General features: G+C 34.8%; 2 protein-coding genes across 2 annotated transcripts; one reads left to right on the forward strand and one right to left on the reverse strand.

Annotated features, from left to right (window-relative positions):
* Nucleotides 1-7473: 7473 nt before the first annotated feature.
* Nucleotides 7474-10903, reverse strand: LOC103314581 (hypothetical protein). The gene is made up of 6 exons (XM_008200984.3): nt 10658-10903; nt 10412-10608; nt 10199-10366; nt 9955-10152; nt 9639-9906; nt 7474-7924 (listed from the first exon to the last, which is right to left on the reverse strand). The coding sequence occupies exons 1-6, from the start codon at nt 10833-10835 to the stop codon at nt 7578-7580; spliced, it is 1356 nt and encodes a 451-aa protein (XP_008199206.1). The 5' UTR covers nt 10836-10903; the 3' UTR covers nt 7474-7577.
* A 5527-nt stretch (nt 10904-16430) lies between these two features.
* LOC135266522 (uncharacterized) lies at nt 16431-17708 on the forward strand. The gene has a single exon (XM_064357476.1). The coding sequence runs from the start codon at nt 16431-16433 to the stop codon at nt 17706-17708; it is 1278 nt and encodes a 425-aa protein (XP_064213546.1).
* Nucleotides 17709-25340: the final 7632 nt, after the last annotated feature.

A 25340-nucleotide genomic window follows, 5' to 3' on the forward strand; every position in this document is an offset into this window, starting at 1 on the left:
ATAACAATAGCTCTACAACCACCCTCATTATAGGACAAAATGTTAATAAAAAGTTAATATCATTTAACAAAGCATTAATCCTTTGCATTTGCTTCCCAACATTATTTCTACTCTCACTCATGGTCAAAATGATAACTATTAACTATTGTTAGAAAACCTTATTAAAATTAGTTAAATAAAATCAAAAAGCTCAAATCAAGATTCATTCACCTTGGTAATTAACACGTGTGAACTCTTCCACTGCCTAATTCTGTCTGCCCTGGGGGCTGTTTCAGTCCCTTGTCCTCTATCCCCTTGGTACTTCATGACCTGGGGAGTCTCCCTGCGTCTTTTTGGCCTAGACACTTCCCATACACTTAAGTACTATATCACTAGGGCGAACAAATCCCCACAAGGCTACCAAACACCATTTCTAACACTATTTTCACTTCACGAGAGATAAAAAAATAAATGTCAATCAATTGGCATTAGGAAAGCCGTAGCATTTGCTACGCACCGAAGTTTTTACTTTATGTAAAAGTTTATACTACAGTAAATACTACAGAGTAAATGCTTGTACTTTAAGTAAAAGCAAATGCTTTTTTAAATCATACCACTCAATGCCAAGTTTTCTTTACGTGTATAATACAACGTTTTCTCTTGAAGGTACATTGAGAAATATTTGTTAAATTTTTTCACCGATAAAATGAAAAAATCACCAAACATAATAAAAAAATCCCCAAATGGCCACTTTATTCTATAGAGTAAGATAAAAAAATAACCAAATGAAATAATGTACCATAGTAACCACTTGTAGGATAAAGGTGCACTACCTCTACTTGTATCTATAAAATAAGCAACAGCATTATTAATACCTGTTAACTGTCCCAAAACTATAAAAACGCCAACGTCGCATTTTGCCAAATCATTTCTTTAAATAACATTAAAAAAATTGTAAAATAGTTATGAATAAATAGATCCCTCTTTGAACGTACATATAAAATACATTAACTATTATGATTTTGAAATGCATGAATAATTTAAAACAGATAATTTTGAGAAAAAATTCGACGTTGGCGTTTTTATAGTTTTGAGACAGCTAGTATAAGAAAATAGTATTCTATATTATAACTGATGAAAATGCATCATTATATGCGAGTGAGAATTTTGACACTTCTCACGGGCTTTATAATGCCATTTCGATCACGTGGTACGTAAAACTATTTTTTATGTAAATAATTAATTTTTACTGAAAATTTGTTCTGTAAAATCGTGCAGTAGGTAAAGTAAGTAAAGTAATCATAAAGTAGGTACTGTAACTAGTGTTGTTTCATTTTGAAATTTTTTCAACTGAATTTAGGATGTAAATAAATCTTGAATTAAACTTACAGGCCAAGATTATTGTTTGGCCTGCTACATAATGTACTCAAAATTGGACACAAATTTTATATATTTTCGGAGGTGGAGAGCATGAAGGACGTTGATGACATCACTTTCAATTAAGAGGTGCATAGGTATCCAGAACTTTGCAAAGCTTTGTTCCTCATAATAATTCAGGGACTTTTTTACTTCTGAATAAAATGATTATAAAACGTTTGTCCAATTTTGAACCTGTCCGACATAATGTAACGGGCCAAACACTAATCTCGTCCTTACGCCCTAAATTCGGTAGAAAAAAAATAAAAATAAAACAATTCTAGTCACAGCACCTTTCGCAAAGGCAGCATTTCACAGCACAATTTTCAATAAAAATAAATTATTTACATAAAAAAATAGTTTTGCACAGATGTGCGGAAAGCCGGAATTGAAGGCAAAATTGAAGGCAACTCCCTGTCGTTGGTGATGTCACTTGTAATGTTCATGACGCTGCCGGGATTGGACTGGATACCGGTGCCAGGAGTTTGGACACAGCCTAAAAGGCTACCATTTTTAGCAGTCATCAAAAAATAACGGTACAAATTAAATGCACAACAAAAATATTAGATGCACAGGAAAATAATACATGCACCGTAAAAATAATAAATGTACAGTAAAAATAATAAATGTACAGTAAAAATAATAAATGCACAGTAAAAATAATAGATGCAAAGTAGTAATAATAAATGCGCAGTAAATAATAGCATCTCAAAACTAGAGAGTCTAGAATCCCACATTTCGAGTTTAATCCTTCGAGAGGTATGTTTCCTTTTAGCAGACTAGCGTTTATTATTTAAACTGTGCAAAATGATATTAGATAGGTACTGTGCATATACGATTCTTTTACTGGGCAAAGTACTGTGCGTGGTTTACTTGCCATTTACATTTTTTACTATGCAAAATACAAAGCGATTGGGAAAGTCCTTCTATCAAGTAGGCGTATCACTTGAGTACGTGTGTCCAGTGTCGTGTATTAGTTCAGCCTGCTGTCAAAATTTAAACCAAAATTACCTCAAACGTAAACTATTAGATCCCGTAAATTCGTGACACAAATATACACCCGAACGCTACATGACCCCTAAATGGTGTTTATGGAGCAAAACTGTATTCCAACAATAATTTAATTTGCTGAATTTTTTTAAATTTTTTTTTGGCATTTAGCTTGAGTTCCGCAAACATATGTCTTTTAATATCTAAGCTTACTTGATAGGACTTTTTGATCGCTTTGTATTTTCTCTTATAGGTATTAACAAATAATGATCTTGCTTATTCCATAGATACAAGTAGAGATAGTACACCTTTATTCTACAAGTGGTAACTATGGTACATTATTTCATTTAGTTATGGTCTGTTTTTTTATAAACAATTGTCAGTGGGTATAAAAGTAGTTCATATCGCCTTAAAAGGAAAAATTGAGAAATTAGATTTACACTACGTACCCGGATTTGGGGTGAGCAATATAAACTTCATTGAATTAAAGCCACACAACAAAAATTCGATAGAATAAAGTAACCATTTGGTGATTTTTTTATTTTATTTGGTGATTTTTTTTCTATTGGTGATTCTTTTATTCTATCGGTGAAAAAAATTAACAAATATTTCTCGATGTACCTATAAGAGAAAACGTTGTATTATACACTATAAGAAAAGTTAGCATTATCTGCTTGTGATTCCTTTCATCACTCACAGTGACACTCACATATTAATATTATACCGATTACATGAAGTTTTTTACTGTGCAAAATCGGATTTACTACTGATCTAACTTTACTAATTTTAAAAAATTAAATAAATGACCGCGTTCTGAAAATCACAAAATTTTAAAAATTAATTTGAGAAACGTTACTTCAAAACAAATGAAAATTTAGAAAATTAATTTGAAAATATTGATTAGTTTCGGATGTAGTCTACAGAGTGTATCAGAAAACGTGTGTTAATTTTAAGAAGCAACAAAGCTCAACAAATAAAACATTTTTTCTATATGTAATTTTTCAATAAAAGTTTCGCAAATTTATTTACAATTTGGAAAAGATACCGTATTGAAAAATATACCCCCCTATGGGTACAAAAATTAAAGTGCCAATGTATTTACGTGATAGAAACGGATAATTTCAAAATTTAAAATGACAATGAAAATTGTTGCTATGAACACAAATTCATTATCTGTACAAAAAAAGGGAGAAAAACAGTAAAATTTTTAAGTTGTCGGGAAGCACAATCGCGACCGAATTTTTGCCAATTTTATAAATTTTAAAGGGCGTTCATGCAAGTTTACTTTTATTATCATCTATACTCGTGTTTTTTGACAGAATTTAGGTAAAACAAAAAATTTAAATCAGTTTTTAACTTTCAAAATTAAGACAATACCAATTATTGTTTAAACGACAGATAACGATACTCGTTTTTAAAACTGAATTTGTGCTTCAAGACAACACCGAAGAAGGTAAAGTTTTGAAGTAGTAGTTATAGAGACAATGACTTATGTGCGAAAATAATAGATATAATAATAATGCCTTCTTTATCTCATATGTTGAAAATTCTTATGCATAAAAAATAATCATAAATCTCTACAAAGCAATTATTTAAAAAAATAATTAGGTAAATTTCAAGTTCAAAAAATCTCCCTACGGAAAAATTGCACAAATGTTATCTAAAACCGAAAAATATTTTGGAAATAGCACAACCATAAAAGTGTCCGTTGCTTGGGTTGGGACAAGAACAGGTAGCGACCAAAAGATCCTCCATAGAAACGGCACGAGCAACACTTCTAGTGGCAAAAGTAGTAAACAATGCATTCATTAATAATTTAAAAACAACAATGTTTTCTCAGATGGCGTTTGTTAAATCAGTTAAAAATTCATATTTTGCATTAAATACCAAAACCTCAAAAAAAGTTACTGATAAAGGATGAGTTTTACATCAATCACAATATCTCAATAAAAAACTTTTTTTAAAAAAAACCTTAACGCATCGGCCTGTAAAATATTCTTTTAAATTATCCTGCAAAAACACAGATCGATCATTTTAACAATAACTGATTAAATAAAATTGCTTTCAATATCAACTTATGCATTTTTTTCCTTTTCTTAAAAAGATTTAATTTTTCTCGAAATATGATAACATTGGTTAAGCATCGGCTTGTAGAATTAAAAAACCTTTAACTTGATGTATAATACTCGAAATTATGTTGCGTATTAAGAGAGAAAACTATGGTAACCTCTCGAATTGTTAGTGGCGGACACCCTTAAGTATCAAAATAAAAAAAACTCTCTTATGTTACGAATTAGAGGTTTCGTCAAAACAAGTTGCAAAAAATACCAATTTTATATTTAAATTTATTTATCTACTTATTTTTAATTTAAATTAATTTTTAAATATGATTTGCAAGATTTTAAACATTTGCCTTTATTTTATTTTTAATTATCTGAGTTTGGAGTTCAGATCTTTTGTAATTCAATGTTTGTCCAAGTATTGGACTTCATTTAATTTTTTGCTTCTGTAAATGTACTTTTTTAATGACAATTGGGATTTGGCTAAAATGGGTCCAAAAACATGTAATTATCGCGAATATTCCATTTCTTTATTGGCTTAATCTTGGAACTGGTAATTTTCTTTCCGAATTGTTTTTCAAATTCCTATATTTGCTAATATAATTGTTTCGAAGTTCTTTAACTTTCAATACAACGTTTTGATAATCTTCTTAATGTCATCCCTCTGTAAGTAAACAAGTTTTTGCAAGTCCGTGAAATTCATTATTTTCGTTGTTTCATCGTAATCCTAATTCCAGCTTTGAATTTGGTGGCTGTTATTTTATGAATACAGGACCGGCTCTACTGGGTAAATGATGTGAACGGGAAAGCGAAACTGATCCACAAAATAGAGAAAAATATTACTTCAGGTCAGATCATTGATGAGAATAAGGGTTCCAAATGAATGAAGAATAATAAATTAATAAGGGAATAAATTAGTGTAATTAGTGCGAAATAAGTTAAAACGCCTAAAAAAACAAAACTAAATGTCATTTTTAATTTTTAGCATATTTTTTATCTAGAACAAAATTAAGAGGTTTTTTTTATAATACTTTACAAAAAACCTATTATCAACTCGCTGTGCTCACTCGTTTTGGGAAACATTATCCTCGTTAAACAAAATCGGTCATTTCCTAACTGATTACGTAAATAACCATTACCTAATCTAGTAATTTCTCCTTTCGTTCTAGTGAGTGAGTGTGTGGGAAGCTGAGAAGACAAGTAAAATTTTTGATAAAGCATCTGCTAAACCTACAACGTTTCTAAGGACACGAGCCTAATAGATCTATATACAGGGAATTTTTTTTAACTCTGAACATAGTCCCTATGTTCAATCTGAAAAAAAAAACAAATCAAAGCATTGGTCTAATTTAAACTACGAATGAAACGTAAAAATAATTATTTGATGTCAAGTGTCAGGTTATTTGAAGTTTGTGTTATTATTACGATAAAATCAAAAAAGTGTATTCAACGAAAGGGAAGATACAGATAATGATTTTATACAATGCCAATAACAGCCTAAGAAATGTGCGTGACATCTTTTCTTTCCCCGATCGGCCAATTCCATCAATTGGAACCATTTATAATATTATTTCCAACTTTAATAAACGCGGGTGTGTCGATTACGAATACCACAAGAGAACAAGATCAAATTATGTGTTAACTGAAGAAACCAAGTTAAACGTTTTATGTTATGCAGAAGAAAACCCGATATCTTCATTAAGAATTATGAGCAACAATTTTGGAATCTCGTATTCTTCAGTTAGAAAAGTGTTGAAAGAATTTAAATACAAATCGTATAAATTTACAAATCATCAGCTATTGAGTAACGAAGATAAAATTAAAAGAACCGATTCTTGTGAAAGAATGTTCAATTTATTAAATGAAAATGAAGAGATATTGGAAAAAATAGTATTTACAGACGAAACATTATTTGAACTTGATGGTGAAGTAAATTCTCAAAATTATCGGTAATTCACTTATTCGTCCATATTCTTTTCCTTTATTATTCTGTTCTTTACAGATATTGGTCAAGGACTAATCCACGCCTCCAAAATTTAACAAGGCCACAGTACAACCGTAGGGTTAACGTATGGGCAGGAGTTATTAATAACACACTAATAGGCCCATTTTTCATAGAAAGATATTTAAACTCAGTTTCCTTCTTAGAACTTCTTCTCACACAAGTAGTACTCCAAATCCAAAATTTAAACATTGATAATGCCTGGTTTCAAATGGATGGAGCTACTCTGCATTCCACTGCAGGAATCAGACATTATTTAGACGAAATTTTTCCGGAGCGGTAGATTGAAAGGTTTGGACCAATATCTTGGCCCCCTCGGTCCCCAGATTTGTCACCCAATAACTTTTTTCTTTGGGTGTACTTAAAATGTAAAATTTATAATAATGTGATAATAAATAATGTGGAAGAACTTAAAGATCGAATTAGACATGCCTACAATGAGCTTGACCCCACTTTCATACGAAATGCTGTTCAGGGTTTTCATAACAGGCTGGGTTATTGTCTGGAACGAGAAGGTGGCCATTTCCAACATTTGTTAAAATAAGTTATTATTCTTTTACCTGTTACTGTTTCCAATAAATTTCACAAAAACTACAGACTGATCCAGAAATACTGAGTCTGTTGGCAACACATTTGAAAGTATTTGTGCTCGTAATTTGCAACATTGCAACCGAATTCAATTTTTCTTGACAATATTTGACGTACAACCCCACAAGAATGTTAAATTGTTGTTAACTAGAAGCGTACTCCATTGGTATCCTTAAAAATCTAAGTCCAGTGTTGCCAACAGACTCAGTATTTCTGGATCAGTCTGTAATTTTTCACTGTTTGAGAATTTTTGATGGCGCACGGTATAATTAGTTGCATAGCAATATTCACAATGCGTTGATCTGTGTTTTTTTCAAATTGAACATAGGGAAAATAGATATGTTCAGAGTTAAAAAAATGTCCCTGTATACAAACAAGTAAACTTTAGAAATTTTAAAGAAGAAGGGTACTTCTATTAAAATTTGAAGAACAATTAGATTTCTTAAAAATGACATGTTTTAATTATTCAACCTGTATACAGGGTATGCTAAAAATGATATAAAGATGACCAAAAAACGGCGATATTTTCTAAATACTAAAAATTAATACTGTCGTGTGGATATCCTCTTGTGATAACTATATGCAGTAGGTAATCTTGGATAATGTGCACCAGGAAAATTAAATTGGATACAAAGATTAAACATTCCATTGGATGATTTTTCCTCGTCTCTGATCATTTCCTCATTATCGATTATGTATTTATAAGGAGCATAAGCTAACGGACAATCAATTCGGATGTCGATGTCTAAGCCCAAGTGAGGAATAAGAAAGAATTCGTCTTGTTGATCCACACCTTCAGGATTTGGCATTACTTCATCATTGTGTAGTTCATCCTCCACATCTTCGTCTTGCTGATCTTCGTGCAAATGAAACTTTTGCAGATATGCAGCTGTAAACAATTAGCATGAAATAATGCAGTTCTGAAAGTACCTAAAGTTAGCCTCTCAACCTTAATAGATTTGTGTGTAATAGTGCAAGTTATTTATAAGAATTTGGAACATAAAGAACGTAATTTGTTAAAAGTAATTAAAATAACATGGTTTAATGTGAAACCGATAATACTAATTCCCTCCAAGACTGCATTGTTCTGAGTATTAGTTAACAGTTTTTATAGTTTTGCTAAGTTTTATTATGAAATATCATTGAGTTATTTTTATTTTTTAAAAAGCTATTATTATTTGAAAAATACGGCATACATTTTGACACACTTCATTAATTTTTGTGCTCATTATGATTATTTTTAGCTTCTTACATGTCCCTACAGTTCTTTTGAAATCGGATCAGGGATTGCTGTTAAAAAAAATAAAAACCAAAAAAAATCGGTTTTTCACTTTTAGCTTTAAAAATTCATAAAAAATAGAAACAGTGCTTTTTTTAAGATATTGTTACTAGCAGCTGTTTCAAAACTATAAAAACGCCAGCGTCGCATTTTCTCTCAAAATTAGGTGTTATTAGGTTAAATAAACTGTAAACACCCTGTAGTAATTCAAATAATTCAAACTCACTTAATATGCCTGTTAAACCTTGTTTATTAACACTTACGTAGTAAACATGTGTTCAAAGAAACACTTTCTATTTTTTTATTAATTTTTAAAACAAACGGTGTAAAACCGATTTGTTTTTGGTTTTTATTTTTTATTATAACGTCATATTTTTTTAGGACATTCTGTATTGTATAGTCAAAAATGTTTTCCTAAAATGTGTTCTAGAGTATAAATACCATCTACAAAATATCACAACTCCAACTTTAATAATAATTGAGCTGTAGAAGACGGGAGATGAGCTGGACCACCTGTATAGGTATAAAAAAAGTTATAAATTTTTCAATGAGGGGTCTTCAAAGTGATAAACTACAAAATTTTGATTTTCACTGACTTACAAATGACTTACTAATAGTAAAAGGTGTCTAAATACCCAATTAAAAGTTTTGGGAGGTCTAATATCGACATTCAGTTCAAAAAGTACAAAGTTTTTATCCATTAAGTTCTGTGTTCCATTTACACCAGAAATCAGTATCAACTTGCTTATTTTAAAAGAAATGCTACGTTTCATTGCATTTCTAGATTACTCGAGTTGATTTGAAAGAATTTTCATCAGTTTGTCCAATAGAAAAATTTAATTAAATAAAATGTTAAATCCTTTGATTTTTTTTTAGATTTGGACCTGCAACTTCAAAAATCGGTAACTCTGCCATTTTTTAAGATAAAATAGCAGCTAAACATTTCAGAGAAAGCTTTATTTTTACGGTTTATGTAAATGCAGAGTTTCAAGTGCTCTTCATTTAATTTTTTCAAATATTTTTTCTAAATCTTAAAGAATTTGTTAATTCTGCATAAATCCGTATTCATTTCCTATAACCATATTCAACAGTTTTCAAAAAATACATGGAGACCAAAATTGATACTGACTTCCGGTATAACCAGAAATGCCGCCATCTTGAAAATATTTTTATTACGTAGAACGTAAGGAATTATGACCAAACACCAATTTGCAGTTGAATATCATTATTATTAGAATTTCCAATGGTTTTAATGTGGGGTCTACACGAAACACTCTGTATACGAATGGATAAAGTTGAGAGACTAGTTACACGGTAAAAGTACCATCGTTCATGGCCCCATAGCAGAAAAAAGTATCATGCACGTCACCATATCCAGTGTAGACAACAACACTTGGTTTCTTAATGATTGGATTAGCTCTCACTAAAGTTTCTCTTTCGTAGTGGTTCTGTTGCATGAACATTTCAGTATGTGCCAGGATAATTCTCCTAATTCTCATATGCATCATACGCTGCTTCTGTTTTAGGGACATTTCTTTATCTGGCGGTATCCCAAATGCCACAAACCAAGCATTTTGAAGGTAATAACAATACTAAATTAATTACTTTATAAATAAAGAAAACAAAGGTATTTTAATTACCTTGGCCGAGAAAGTATTACCAGTTATTCGTTCAAAAATCACATTTTTCGAGGCGTATGTTGCGCAGTCGAGAAGATCGACAATTTTACAACCACTAACACTCAATGCATTTTTAATCGGTTCTTCGCTCACTTTGTCAAAGTGGATGCAAAAGTTTTTTGTTAAATGTATGATGTGTTTTACGTCCTCTGGTAAAGCCTTGAACAATAGTTAAGGAACAACATTTGGGTAATTGAATTATTACGTAGTCTTTTACAACGGCGGGGCCGTAAATTTGATACGGTTTTGTCGTAAATTTGTAAAGAAAGTGTTCAAAAAGATCTAAAATTAAACCTCCATACATGCAACTTTTCGGAGTTCGATAAAATTCGTTGTAGACGTAACGCCATATAGTGGCCATTATCACAGTTTGCTGAAAAGGTGTTATCAAATTTTGGATTTGATTTTGGGCTCTTACTTGAAAATTAATTATGTCTAATAAATTTAATAGTCGGCATAAACACTTAATTTCCATATCGTCTTGAGTGGCCTCAATCGCCTTGAAAGTGGTGGCTGTTAAGTGCTGTAATTTCTTCGCCAAGCTCTTAAATGTCTTGTTTAATAAATCTTCAGCTGCTAGCTTGAACTTGCGATTGACTTTTCTCACTTTCTCACCTGGAATTGCATTTTGTGTACGAATTATGTGCAAATTACAACAACTAACTGAGTTCTTGGTACGTTATGAATTTAAAGACGTTCTGGAGAATCTCTAGGGGCATCAGCATTATTGGGTTTTTTCGTTTGAAGGGATTTTTGTTAGAATACGAACAAGTGGCCTCCTCACCATCGTCAACTTTTCGTTTTTTCGATCTTAGGTAATAGGCGGAATCGTGATCGTCCATTAGCTTATCGTTTCTATTTGATTGGGAATTTTTTTCTGTCAGATCAAAAACTGATATAAACCGGCTAGATGCGGACAAAATTTTTGTTGATTTAATAATTATACTTGAGTCGGAAACATACTCATGACGAGAAAATTTATTGAGCAATAAAAAGTACCTTTTACCTCTCTAAAGGTAGTAACCTAAATTAAAAAAAATACCGAAGTATTTTGTGGGCTTATTTTAAGAATATTTACAGAAATTATTTTTTACAGTAACACTCCATTGTAGCGCTTCTAGATAAAACTTTTTCCTAATTTTTTTAAACAAATATTTTTTTGAGATAGTGTTTTAAGTTTATTAATTTTTCAGCTTATTTTGTACAATTTTACTTATTTTTAAATGGGAATCGTACATTTTACAAAAAGATTTAGTTTCTGCACATCAGTTAGGCCTTTTTAATAATTTTTAATTATAATAATTTTTCTGTACCATTATATTGCAAAATAATTTGTTGCAAAAAAGTATCATATTTCAAAAATTAAAAAAAAATTGAGATATGTTATTTTGGGTTGTTAATAATATTGTTTAATATGGTCTCAATTCAATTATTTAACTTAATAATTTGTTCCATTAATTTAACTTTTTAATGAGAATAGCCCTTATGTTAAAAATGTTTCATTTTTGCACAATCTAGCTTTTTAAATCTTTTTTGTTGGACTATAAATGCCAGATGTAATCGCAAAGCATGTTCTAAAGTGTGTAATTTTTTGTATTTTTTCTACTACAAAACTTATTTTTTAAATAGATTGCTGCCTTTAATAAAAAACTGTTCAATTTATACTAAAATATGAAAGAAGTGTTTTGTGAAAATTGCCAGAATTAGTATTTGGAACAAAAATATTAGTAAATGTTATTTGAACCTTTTAACAATAAAACAAATAAGGCAAATGGCTTATGGTGTATGTTTAGTAAAATAATTAATACGTTTTTTAGTATTGCAATTTAGGTCTCATACATCATAAAATCAAAAACCTTGTTAGTTCTTAGTGTTTATTTGGTTGCCTACCATCTCTACGGTATACTTCAAAGCTTAGAGTAAATCAATTTTATTCCAACATTAAAGCCTTCGATACTATTAAAAACCAAACAGTGGTTTTTACATTACGACTATAAGCTGTTTTTCAAATATAAAAACGCCAAAGTTTATTTTACCGAATTATTCTTTTAAATAAGATTAATAAAATTGTAAAATAGTAGTTTATTATACAAGTAAAGAAAAGTTGTTCATTATCTGTGAATGATGTGTTTCTGAAAAGAGTGCAGAGAACGAGTTTCAGAAAGGAATCACGAGCAGATAATGCTAACTTTTCTTAACGTGTATAATACAACGTTTTCTCTTATTATAGGTACATTGAGAAATTTTTGTTAAATTTTTTCACCGATAGAATAAAAAAATCACCAAATACAGGGTGAGTTAATAGTGGGTTATTTCTGATAAATTATATATGAATATGAAACCAATATTCCAGCTGACCAGATCGGTAATCGTTAAAAAAAATTATAATTTAATCCAAAATTACATTGTTCTGGGTAGTGTCAAGTTTGCCTTGAAGGTTTTGCTAAAATTTCATTAAGGATTATTATTATTTAAAAAATGAAAAACTAGTGTTAATTCAATTAATGTTTTTAGAAATCAAACGATGTTTTAAGTGGTAATTGCAATTAGTATTTTTGGTTGCATCTTAGGACATGTCAAAAGTAACCCACTATTGACTCACCTTGTAGAATAAAAAATCACCAAATGGCCATTTTATTCTGTCGAGTAAGATAAAAAAATATCTAAATCAAATAATGTACTGTGATGATCGCGGTATTTAAAATTTTATTTTATTAACCAGCGCAAAATATTCGGAGTCAGTTTAAACGTTTAGTTCTTTGACAATATTAATTCAACTTCAATTCAAAAGTTGCAACAAATTTTAATTTAACTTATTTATTCCTTTGTTAGCATTAAAATGTTTAGAAAATTATCGTTCCCACGAAACTTTCCAAGAACTGTTAAAAACGTTATAAATCGCCAAATTGGGTGGTCGAAAGGCCATGTGTTTTAACAAGTGGATATGCAAAGATATGGGGGTTGGCGACGGCCTGGCTCTGCACCACAGTCGCCCAGCTAATCCAATGATTTTCTCACAAAAGCATAATTAATTTACTTTCGTTTAAAATAGCCAAAATTTATTGATAAACCTAAAATTAAATCCAAAATTTTGTTTAGAAATTAACTAGTCACGTTTCAAAAAGAAAGGAATTTATGAGCCAATTTAAGGCACGTTGATGATCAGTAAACAACTCGAGAAAGAATCAAAATTTCATCTTATTCAAAAATTCCCGTAACGTTTCGTACCAAAAAGTTGAGTCTTTATGCAGTGTACTCCAGTCATCAAATAAAATTGAATAATTTATTTTATTCGGCGTAATTGTTAACAAATTGTTGCAAAACTTCAAGAACGAATTGGTCGATTGAAATTCATGTCTGTTAACTAGATTAGTATAGCCAAAACGACGTTGGTCAAGTGCCGCTTGAATAGGGGGTGTTGACAAATTCGTTACAGAACAGAGCTTTTTAAAAGAATATCAAATTACAAGCACACATGTGCATTCCTTATAAGAAATTGCAGCGAAATTAACGTTTTCTTTGTTAAATCAACATCAGATCACGAAACCAGTAGTTTAGAAAAACACGCGAAATTTTTCTGAACATTTTGATGTAAAATTTAACCCTAATATTTAAGGGGCAGCCGTCGAAATTCTGGATGTATAAATCATTCTATTTAATTAAATTATTGTAAGCAAAAAAATTGCATGACACGATTGCTGCCCGTTACTAACATAATCCTAAGAGGAAAGTAGACAGGAAAATCCCTAAGGAAATTGGAGAAAAACGCGGAAATGTTAAAATAGTACCGGTGTAGTACTGGGGGCGACATCTAACAACGGGTAGTACGACCAAAATTACAGTTTCCTCACGGGGTTCTTCCTTATATTTTCTGTGTTATTTAAACAAACAAAATTTGTTGTTACACAAAATTCATTTCATTGTGTTCCCAAAAACAACTTCAGACCTGACAACAACCAATTTTGGAGTTTAATTTCTCTTTCAGGATATTTGGGGAAATTCCATAGCGTTCTTGTATTGTATTCAGTTCAGATCGACGATTACCAAATTTAATGTTTAATTATAATGAAATTGTTAATCGGAAAACACCCCAGCTGTTAATTAATAATAATATTTAGAAAGTTAAACAAGGTTTGATCAAATGCCAAGACATCATAAGAGTCAGATTTGCAAAATTTCGCATATGTGGAAACTACTTAACAAGGGTAGTGGGGTAAGCGAGTGAGTGTAGCTTACGCAAGATGAGCCCTTGACTTTAGGAAGGATTCGATTTTTGACGGTCTTTCGAGGTAGTCGATTGTCGTGTTGCCCTTTAAATTTTTATAAATTTAAAAACATCTTCGTTTACCTTTTAGTGCGTCTAAATTGTACTAAGTGCATTTAAGCGTAATTTTAAATTAAATTAATTTAAATTCTTGAATTAAGTGATAGCGTTAGTGATTAGTGAGTAAGTTAAAAACGAGACAAGTTTAGTGTTCGTTCGATTAGGTAGTGCTGCGAACTACAACACCTGGGAAGCAGCTAACCCCCTGCGTTAGGAGGATTAAAATTTCTAGGTAGGCCCTCAAAAGGATTAATTAATTTTTTATTCATTTAATATTATAATATTAAATCATTTAAGTCATTTCGAAATAGTGATCATTATCATTCATTTCATAAATTCTCTCGTAACCACCAAGTTATTAAGCATCGGAAATGCCGAAAAGACCAGTAATTATTTAAATTCTTGTGCTTCGTACTACGTCAGCTATATAAATTTTAAATAAATCATTTTCAACTTAAAATAACTCGCAACAAACAATTTCATATTTTTCAATTCAACCATCCCACCTTTAAATTACAATATTAAAAGTTCTTTATATTCTTTGCTTCTAACTTCTAAATCTGTTACGACAAATTTGAGTGAAACGGCATCAAACAAATATTCAACTACAACAAAAGTCTAAATCCAAAACCCACGGTGCTATTCAAACTGTTGTACACAGATAATTTAAGGTTGCATACACCAAAATATTACGAAATAGAAGGATTTGTTGCTAGTTAAGGATAGGTTTAGAGTAGAACGATTTCTCTTCCGCAACGCGTTAGGCGATAAAGCAAAAGAGTGTTTCTCTTTTGCGTCCAGATCAGAAATTACAGGCTCGTGAGTTGGCCATCTTCATGGGAAGAGTCGTAGTCCCCGGGGACGCTCTTCCCCAACTTTAACAAGGTCTAAGACGCGGTGGCAGGTCGTAGTTTCCGCCCGTTGTACTTAGAATGGACGTTGTAATTCCCGTCCCAACGGCAAGTACTTCCACGTACTTGCAGGCTACTACGGACGATCGAGCAGACATAATCATCCGTGATTATCTGTAATAAACTGATATCGCGACATGGCAAAGTTCTGCACAAGTCTTTGTCAAAGCTCGTGGACGGAAAACTTTAGAGAGAAATTACTTCTACATTTATTCAGATTGATTTGTAAAAGCTTGTATGTCCGGGTTTTATTCGTAATTCATTCTAGGTGTTGATCACCTGACTTTTACCGGAGACGGAATTTCGGCACTAGGGCGCAAAATTCAATGCGATGCACGTATCAAAGATTCCGCGAGCATGTTATAATCCGCCTTTGGTACAAGTAATTTAGAAACGCGTTGTCAATTGCCTGGATCCTATGAGTTCGAGCAATATCATCTGAAACGTAGGTTAATTTATTTGGACATTATCGAATTAAATTAATTCATGTTAAATATTAACGTCATATCATATCAATAAAACTTTTTCGTATCACTCAGCAACTTCGAAACTATTTACTTGGAATTTCAAACGAATTGTGGTTACGACTCTGAGATATGTTTTGACGACATTACTATACAAAAACAAATAACAATTGGCCAAATTTGATCAAACTTTCATAACCATTGATTATTGTAATCCATCCAACGGAATATTCATTATTCTTGTAATAAATAACTTTGGAGGAAACTTGTGGTTTAAATTTCTTCTCCCATGCGTTTTGACACTACTTTGAATCCGGACTTGCGTTACGGATAAATCCGGAACCCTTTCTGATAAGAATTAAGATCAAATTACGATATCATTATAAGAGTGACTTCGTACATCAAAACAACACAACGTAGGTAAGTGAAATGATCATGTAGCGTATCAATTAACTAGACGAGCCAAACCATTTCAAAAAAAGAAAACAAAAGTAAAATTCAAGATTAATTAAATAAATCAATTAAAATAAGTTGTAAATCATTTAAACATCGATCAACCATCATCAATCACAGTCTCACTACATATATATTTTTATTGGTGCCGTGACCAGGATTCAAAGTCATAAAGTGTCATTTCCGAGGGGAAAATTGCCGTAAATAAGATACTGCTGTGTTATTAAAATTTCTAGGACTCCAATTTATTTGATCGTTCGATACCCGAGATTGAAGGTTGTCGACATGGAAAACAACAGGAACACCGGAAACGCCGGAGCCCCACCGCAAGAAATGCCGACGTGGTTCGTTCGTTGGTTAAACTCCCAACAACCAAGGAATGTGCCAAACTTCGCGGCGCCATCGACGTCGACAGCGGTTCAAAGACCGCAAGCCATCCTTCAGGTACGTCCAAGTACCAGCGCCGCCGCTGATGTCGATGGTTGGCAAGTCACTCCACTACCTAGCGACGGGACGACTTCGCCAGAACCCGACCCGGAAATTCCGGTAGCTCCGGAACCAGCCCCTCTTGCGAGCCCTCTTGTGCAAGAGCCGGGAAGTTCGACCACATCAGCGACTTCGGGAGCAGTGATGGCCTCACCACCTATGCCAATCACAACAGACAATGTGGCCGCAATTTCCGGAGTACTCCGGAGCTTGCTGGATCGCCCACTTCCAGCTCCTGAACGACCATCTTTCGAAGGCCTGAAAAGGCAAAATCCGGTGAAATTCTTACGAGCCATTGAAGAATATGGACGTTTTTTCGGGCTCGACTCGCAGCGTCTTTTGGGAGTCGCCATGGATTGCTTGAAAGGCAATGCCAAACATTGGACGGGAATATTCCAGAAGAAGTGGCGTGGTTACGAGGACTTTCGACGGGACTTTCTCCGGACCTACTGGTCGGCCAAGCGTCAACGGGACATCAGATTTCAAATCGCTACAGGCCGCTATGACGAAACCAGGGGCACGATGCTGTCGCATTTTGCTTATTACGTCGACATGGCGAACATGTTAACAACACCTTTATCGGAGGAAGTGTTGCTGGATGAATTACTGCGTCACTTCCCCGAAAGAATACAGTCGTTGTGGGTATTAGAGAAAATCTGTACCACCACGGATGCCGCCGAATTCCTGGCAGCTCAAGAAATTCCGGGACAAAATCCGGGAGAGAAAACCAACATCGCTCCCAGGGAACGACCCCGCGCAACAGACCACCAGCGGCGTAACGAGCCAAAGCGCCCGCGGCCAAACATTGACCGCCACGAAGTAACTCGTCCTGCGGCTCCTGCAAATCGTGGAAATGGTTTCCCAAAACGCTCAAGTGACGAACAACAATGGCGCAACAACCAACCCAGCACCAGCAACAACCGTTGGCACAATAACAACGGAAACAACAGCAACAATCACTGGCGCAAAAACAACCCCAACGACAACCGCAACAACACAAGTTCGAGAGCGCAGGGTGAAACATCACGAAACTCCAAGAATTCGGGAAACGGGGGCGGAGTACAGGACGGGGCCTAAAGTACTCCGGCCAGCAGCACGGCCCACAAAGCGACAGCAGGAACCAACAATTGAGGACGGGAGAGAAACGTAAACGTTCAACTTCGTCACAGTCAACAGAAGGGGAAAACGATGCTCGACCGCGAGCATCCCAGGTTAAGTTAAATGTTTTTTCTATAATTAAATCCGCTGCCGCAGGTAACAACAACATACAAAGGGTCGTGCCGGAGATTAAGATCCAAATCTCTCAACAACAATCAGTCACCGCGCTTTTGGACACCGGAAGTGAAGTCAGCTGTATTTCCGAAGAAGTTTGGTCCAAGTTGATCGAGACCGGAAACAAACCGCCCACATTACCGGTTACCTCAATCCATCTTCGTGGAGCCATCGGCCAGCGAAGTTGCCAGGTTGTTATTCAGTGTTACCTGGAAATCAAAATCGACGAACATCTCTACCCCGTCGTGGCGCTTGTCGTTAAAAATTTAATCAAGCCAACCATTTTGGGAGCAGACTGGCTAAATGAACAACGCGCGGTCATCGATTTCGATAACAACGAAATCCTTTTGAGAAACGGGGAGAAGCACCACAGTTTTCCGTTTAGAAAAACCACGGAGATACCACCGGAACCGGAGGATTATGTGGAAGATCTTGTTGGTCACATCGAAGTCAATCATTCGGCGCCGATCACGACTTGTAACAAAAAGCAACACTTAGAGTCACCCAGTGCCCTACAAGCCAAGGTGGACCCATTAAAAATTCCTGAGGCCGAGAAACGGAAATTAATACACCTGCTGCAAGAGTACAGATGTATCTTTAGTTTGCGTCCAGGGCTAACACACAAATACACTCACGAAATAAAACTACACGACAAGACTCCCTTCTTGAAACGACCGTACCCAGTACCTTTTGCTCTACGTCCTGCCGTCGACGCCACAATTCAGGAAATGTTAGACTTGGGGGTGATAAAACGTGAGGCGTCACCTTACGCAAGTCCCATGACGGTAGTGAAAAAGAAAGATGGAACGGTGAGAATTTGCCTCGACGCCCGAATGATCAATTCCAAAATGATCGCCGATTGTGAGTCACCACCCGCTGCTGACGAATTATTACGTCGATTTCACGAAATTCGCTACATGTCCACCATTGATTTGAGATCGTCGTACTGGCAAATCCCACTTTCGCCAGAAAGCAGACAGTACACCGCCTTTCTGTACAACGGTCGCAGTTACACATACCAAGTCCTACCTTTCGGGTTAAAAACTGCTGTGGGTTCATTCAGTCGTGCAATGGACGTAGTGTTAGGAACAGAAGTTCGCGAATTCGTCGTGAATTATATCGACGATTTGTTAGTGGCTTCCGAAACGCTAAACGAACATTTGGAACATCTCCGACAAGTTTTCGAAAAATTGAAGCAAGCTAGAATGACGATAAATCTCGAAAAATCCAATTTCATACAAAAGGAAGTGAAATTTCTGGGGCACATTCTCACAATCAACGGTATCAAAGCCGACCCGGAAAAAATCAGCGCCATCCGAAATTTTCCGGTTCCCCAGAAAACTAAACACGTTCGAGCCTTCCTGGGACTTTGTAATTTTTATCGAAAATTTTGTGCTCGATACAGTGCAGCCACACAAGACGTAAACAAACTACTTCGAAAGGGTGAAAAATGGAGATGGGGACGAAATGAACAAGAAGCTTTCGATCGTGTGAAAGATCTGTTCCTCGAAGCTGTGTTGTTACGTTACCCCGACCTGAATAAAATATTCTACGTCCAAACTGACAGTTCTGGTTACGGATTGGGGGCGGAATTGTATCAAATTCAGGAAGACGGTTCGCGAGGTGTGATCGCTTTTGCAAGTCGCTCTTTGAAAGGACCCGAACTCAACTACACGACTACAGAAAAGGAATTACTCGGCGTCATTTTTGCCTTACACAAATTTCGAATCTACATCCAAGTCACAAAAATCATCATCCGAACCGACCACCAAGCTTTGAAATTTCTGAGCCGTTGTCGTTTGCTCAGTGAACGCCTAACTCGATGGACTTTGATACTAGGACAGTACGACTACGAAATCGAGTTGGTAAAAGGAAAGGATAATGTAGTTGCCGACATCCTGTCACGATACCCGTCCGACGGTGAAGCCAGTTATGAATATCCACGTGAACAACCAATAGTTGCAATGTTTGAAGTCAACAACACACCTGAAATTCTCCAACTGATGTCCGATCTCAAACAACACCAATCAGATGATCCTGTTTTGAGTCAAATAATTGCCAACAAACAATCCGGTGCAGCTGCTCCAGATGCGAGAACTCAACGGGTTTGGTCCCAATATAATTTCACAAATAATGTGTTAGTTCACAGATCTCAAAATTCAAACGACGTTTGCCTGGCCATACCTGAGAGTTTGGTAATTAAGCTCGTGGATTACCATCACCAACTCCTGGGCCATTTCGGGGCAACCAAAGTGTACAATTCCATGAAGCGCGAGTACTACTGGCCGAACATGTATCGTACAATTAAGAAACGTCTACGAAGTTGTGACCTTTGTCAGAAGACAAAAAGTTCCAACCGTCCACATCAGGGTCCATTAACGCCAATCCTTTACGACCACATTGGAGACCTAGTTTGCGTCGATTTCTATGGGCCTTTACCAACAGGTCGATTGGGGGCGTCCTATGTATTTGTGGTCATTGACGTCTTCAGCAAGTTTCTCAAACTTTACCCACTGAGAAAAGCCACCGCCAAAATCGCTGCCAAACGTCTCATAGAGGATTTCTCTGGGTACATCAAACCCAAATGTGTGTTAAGCGACCACGGGACACAATTTATTTCGAACACTTGGCAGAATAGTTTGAGAGCTGCCGACATTCAACCAACGCTCTCGTCGATTCGTCACCCAGAATCGAACCCTAGCGAGCGCGTAATGCGGGAGCTGGGGAGAATTTTCCGAGCGTATTGTAGAGAAAACCACACCAGTTGGGTCAACCATTTGAGCAACATCGAAGATTGTTTGAACTACGTGCCACACATCAGTACCGGATTTTCTCCATATGAAATCCTGTACGGCAGAACACCACCAAACCCACTAGATGCAGTCACATCGGGTTTACTGCCTGTACGTCCGCCACTCACGAGAGAAGAAATTCATGAAAAGGCTCGCGAATACTTGAGACATCACGCGAACTTACGGCAGAAAAACCAAAAGGGTGAAGTTACCGTACTGGAAATTGAAGATTGGGTCCTACTGAAGAACAAAGTGACTTCCGATACCAGAACCCACCAATTCGCCAAGTTCATGCCTTTGTACAGTGTTCCGTACAAAATAATCGCCAAGCCTCATCCAAACACATACCAAATCGCCGACCCAGTGACGAACGAAATTAAAGGTGTATACAACATGACAAATTTGAAATTCTACCACCGACGAGACGACTAAAATAAAACCGCAAGAAGTTCATGAGGGCCAATCTCGAGGCGTATCTACCAATTCGAGCGTTTCTGACATTATGGGCGCATCCACCATCTGGTGATTCCACCATTCCGACCACCAACCAGAGGACAGCAAACCTACACGCGGTGTCTTACGCTGCATCTACGAAGCAACGCAAGACAGGGGGCGAATGTGATGATCGCGGTATTTAAAATTTTATTTTATTAACCAGCGCAAAATATTCGGAGTCAGTTTAAACGTTTAGTTCTTTGACAATATTAATTCAACTTCAATTCAAAAGTTGCAACAAATTTTAATTTAACTTATTTATTCCTTTGTTAGCATTAAAATGTTTAGAAAATTATCGTTCCCACGAAACTTTCCAAGAACTGTTAAAAACGTTATAAATCGCCAAATTGGGTGGTCGAAAGGCCATGTGTTTTAACAAGTGGATATGCAAAGATATGGGGGTTGGCGACGGCCTGGCTCTGCACCACAGTCGCCCAGCTAATCCAATGATTTTCTCACAAAAGCATAATTAATTTACTTTCGTTTAAAATAGCCAAAATTTATTGATAAACCTAAAATTAAATCCAAAATTTTGTTTAGAAATTAACTAGTCACGTTTCAAAAAGAAAGGAATTTATGAGCCAATTTAAGGCACGTTGATGATCAGTAAACAACTCGAGAAAGAATCAAAATTTCATCTTATTCAAAAATTCCCGTAACGTTTCGTACCAAAAAGTTGAGTCTTTATGCAGTGTACTCCAGTCATCAAATAAAATTGAATAATTTATTTTATTCGGCGTAATTGTTAACAAATTGTTGCAAAACTTCAAGAACGAATTGGTCGATTGAAATTCATGTCTGTTAACTAGATTAGTATAGCCAAAACGACGTTGGTCAAGTGCCGCTTGAATAGGGGGTGTTGACAAATTCGTTACAGAACAGAGCTTTTTAAAAGAATATCAAATTACAAGCACACATGTGCATTCCTTATAAGAAATTGCAGCGAAATTAACGTTTTCTTTGTTAAATCAACATCAGATCACGAAACCAGTAGTTTAGAAAAACACGCGAAATTTTTCTGAACATTTTGATGTAAAATTTAACCCTAATATTTAAGGGGCAGCCGTCGAAATTCTGGATGTATAAATCATTCTATTTAATTAAATTATTGTAAGCAAAAAAATTGCATGACACGATTGCTGCCCGTTACTAACATAATCCTAAGAGGAAAGTAGACAGGAAAATCCCTAAGGAAATTGGAGAAAAACGCGGAAATGTTAAAATAGTACCGGTGTAGTACTGGGGGCGACATCTAACAACGGGTAGTACGACCAAAATTACAGTTTCCTCACGGGGTTCTTCCTTATATTTTCTGTGTTATTTAAACAAACAAAATTTGTTGTTACACAAAATTCATTTCATTGTGTTCCCAAAAACAACTTCAGACCTGACAACAACCAATTTTGGAGTTTAATTTCTCTTTCAGGATATTTGGGGAAATTCCATAGCGTTCTTGTATTGTATTCAGTTCAGATCGACGATTACCAAATTTAATGTTTAATTATAATGAAATTGTTAATCGGAAAACACCCCAGCTGTTAATTAATAATAATATTTAGAAAGTTAAACAAGGTTTGATCAAATGCCAAGACATCATAAGAGTCAGATTTGCAAAATTTCGCATATGTGGAAACTACTTAACAAGGGTAGTGGGGTAAGCGAGTGAGTGTAGCTTACGCAAGATGAGCCCTTGACTTTAGGAAGGATTCGATTTTTGACGGTCTTTCGAGGTAGTCGATTGTCGTGTTGCCCTTTAAATTTTTATAAATTTAAAAACATCTTCGTTTACCTTTTAGTGCGTCTAAATTGTACTAAGTGCATTTAAGCGTAATTTTAAATTAAATTAATTTAAATTCTTGAATTAAGTGATAGCGTTAGTGATTAGTGAGTAAGTTAAAAACGAGACAAGTTTAGTGTTCGTTCGATTAGGTAGTGCTGCGAACTACAACACCTGGGAAGCAGCTAACCCCCTGCGTTAGGAGGATTAAAATTTCTAGGTAGGCCCTCAAAAGGATTAATTAATTTTTTATTCATTTAATATTATAATATTAAATCATTTAAGTCATTTCGAAATAGTGATCATTATCATTCATTTCATAAATTCTCTCGTAACCACCAAGTTATTAAGCATCGGAAATGCCGAAAAGACCAGTAATTATTTAAATTCTTGTGCTTCGTACTACGTCAGCTATATAAATTTTAAATAAATCATTTTCAACTTAAAATAACTCGCAACAAACAATTTCATATTTTTCAATTCAACCATCCCACCTTTAAATTACAATATTAAAAGTTCTTTATATTCTTTGCTTCTAACTTCTAAATCTGTTACGACAAATTTGAGTGAAACGGCATCAAACAAATATTCAACTACAACAAAAGTCTAAATCCAAAACCCACGGTGCTATTCAAACTGTTGTACACAGATAATTTAAGGTTGCATACACCAAAATATTACGAAATAGAAGGATTTGTTGCTAGTTAAGGATAGGTTTAGAGTAGAACGATTTCTCTTCCGCAACGCGTTAGGCGATAAAGCAAAAGAGTGTTTCTCTTTTGCGTCCAGATCAGAAATTACAGGCTCGTGAGTTGGCCATCTTCATGGGAAGAGTCGTAGTCCCCGGGGACGCTCTTCCCCAACTTTAACAAGGTCTAAGACGCGGTGGCAGGTCGTAGTTTCCGCCCGTTGTACTTAGAATGGACGTTGTAATTCCCGTCCCAACGGCAAGTACTTCCACGTACTTGCAGGCTACTACGGACGATCGAGCAGACATAATCATCCGTGATTATCTGTAATAAACTGATATCGCGACATGGCAAAGTTCTGCACAAGTCTTTGTCAAAGCTCGTGGACGGAAAACTTTAGAGAGAAATTACTTCTACATTTATTCAGATTGATTTGTAAAAGCTTGTATGTCCGGGTTTTATTCGTAATTCATTCTAGGTGTTGATCACCTGACTTTTACCGGAGACGGAATTTCGGCACTAGGGCGCAAAATTCAATGCGATGCACGTATCAAAGATTCCGCGAGCATGTTATAATCCGCCTTTGGTACAAGTAATTTAGAAACGCGTTGTCAATTGCCTGGATCCTATGAGTTCGAGCAATATCATCTGAAACGTAGGTTAATTTATTTGGACATTATCGAATTAAATTAATTCATGTTAAATATTAACGTCATATCATATCAATAAAACTTTTTCGTATCACTCAGCAACTTCGAAACTATTTACTTGGAATTTCAAACGAATTGTGGTTACGACTCTGAGATATGTTTTGACGACATTACTATACAAAAACAAATAACAATTGGCCAAATTTGATCAAACTTTCATAACCATTGATTATTGTAATCCATCCAACGGAATATTCATTATTCTTGTAATAAATAACTTTGGAGGAAACTTGTGGTTTAAATTTCTTCTCCCATGCGTTTTGACACTACTTTGAATCCGGACTTGCGTTACGGATAAATCCGGAACCCTTTCTGATAAGAATTAAGATCAAATTACGATATCATTATAAGAGTGACTTCGTACATCAAAACAACACAACGTAGGTAAGTGAAATGATCATGTAGCGTATCAATTAACTAGACGAGCCAAACCATTTCAAAAAAAGAAAACAAAAGTAAAATTCAAGATTAATTAAATAAATCAATTAAAATAAGTTGTAAATCATTTAAACATCGATCAACCATCATCAATCACGGTCTCACTACAGTACCATAATAACCACTTGTAGAGTAAAGGTATACTAGCTCTACTCGTATCTATGGAATAAGCAATAACATTATTAATACCTATTAGCTGTTTCAAATCTACAGAGCGATCAAAAAGTCTTTGTATCAAGTAATCTTAGAAATTAAAGACATATGCCTGTGGAACTCAAGCTTAATGTCAAAGGATAAATGTCAAAAAAATTAAGAGTCAAAAGGATAAATGTCAAAAGTCGTGTAGCGTTTGGGTGTCTGTTCAAAAAGAATATGGTATTAGGTTGGGCCATTTCATTGCACCGTAAAAAATTGGAAATTTTTACCCATAGCAGCGACTACAAACTTTATTTTAACAAGTGTTTTGCACTGTGCTGAAACAGTTCTCTGTTCAGCTTGACGTCATCAGCTGTACGAATGCAATTGTTTCGAGCTTA

The sequence above is a fragment of the Tribolium castaneum genome, chromosome 6, assembly GCF_031307605.1.
Source record: "Tribolium castaneum strain GA2 chromosome 6, icTriCast1.1, whole genome shotgun sequence".
Classification (NCBI taxonomy): domain Eukaryota; kingdom Metazoa; phylum Arthropoda; class Insecta; order Coleoptera; family Tenebrionidae; genus Tribolium; species Tribolium castaneum.

What these genes read in the sequence shown, in the direction of transcription:
- LOC135266522 (XM_064357476.1), top strand. Translation starts at nt 16,431, where the DNA reads ATGGAAAACAACAGGAACACCGGAAACGCCGGAGCCCCACCGCAAGAA.
- LOC103314581 (XM_008200984.3), bottom strand. Translation starts at nt 10,835, where the DNA reads ATGGACGATCACGATTCCGCCTATTACCTAAGATCGAAAAAACGAAAA. An exon ending in CCGCCGTTGTAAAAGACTAC is followed by an intron (nt 10,153 to 10,198) that starts GTAATAATTCAA and finishes CTATTGTTCAAG; the next exon opens with GCTTTACCAGAGGACGTAAA. An exon ending in CTATGGGGCCATGAACGATG is followed by an intron (nt 7,925 to 9,638) that starts GTACTTTTACCG and finishes AATTGTTTACAG; the next exon opens with CTGCATATCTGCAAAAGTTT.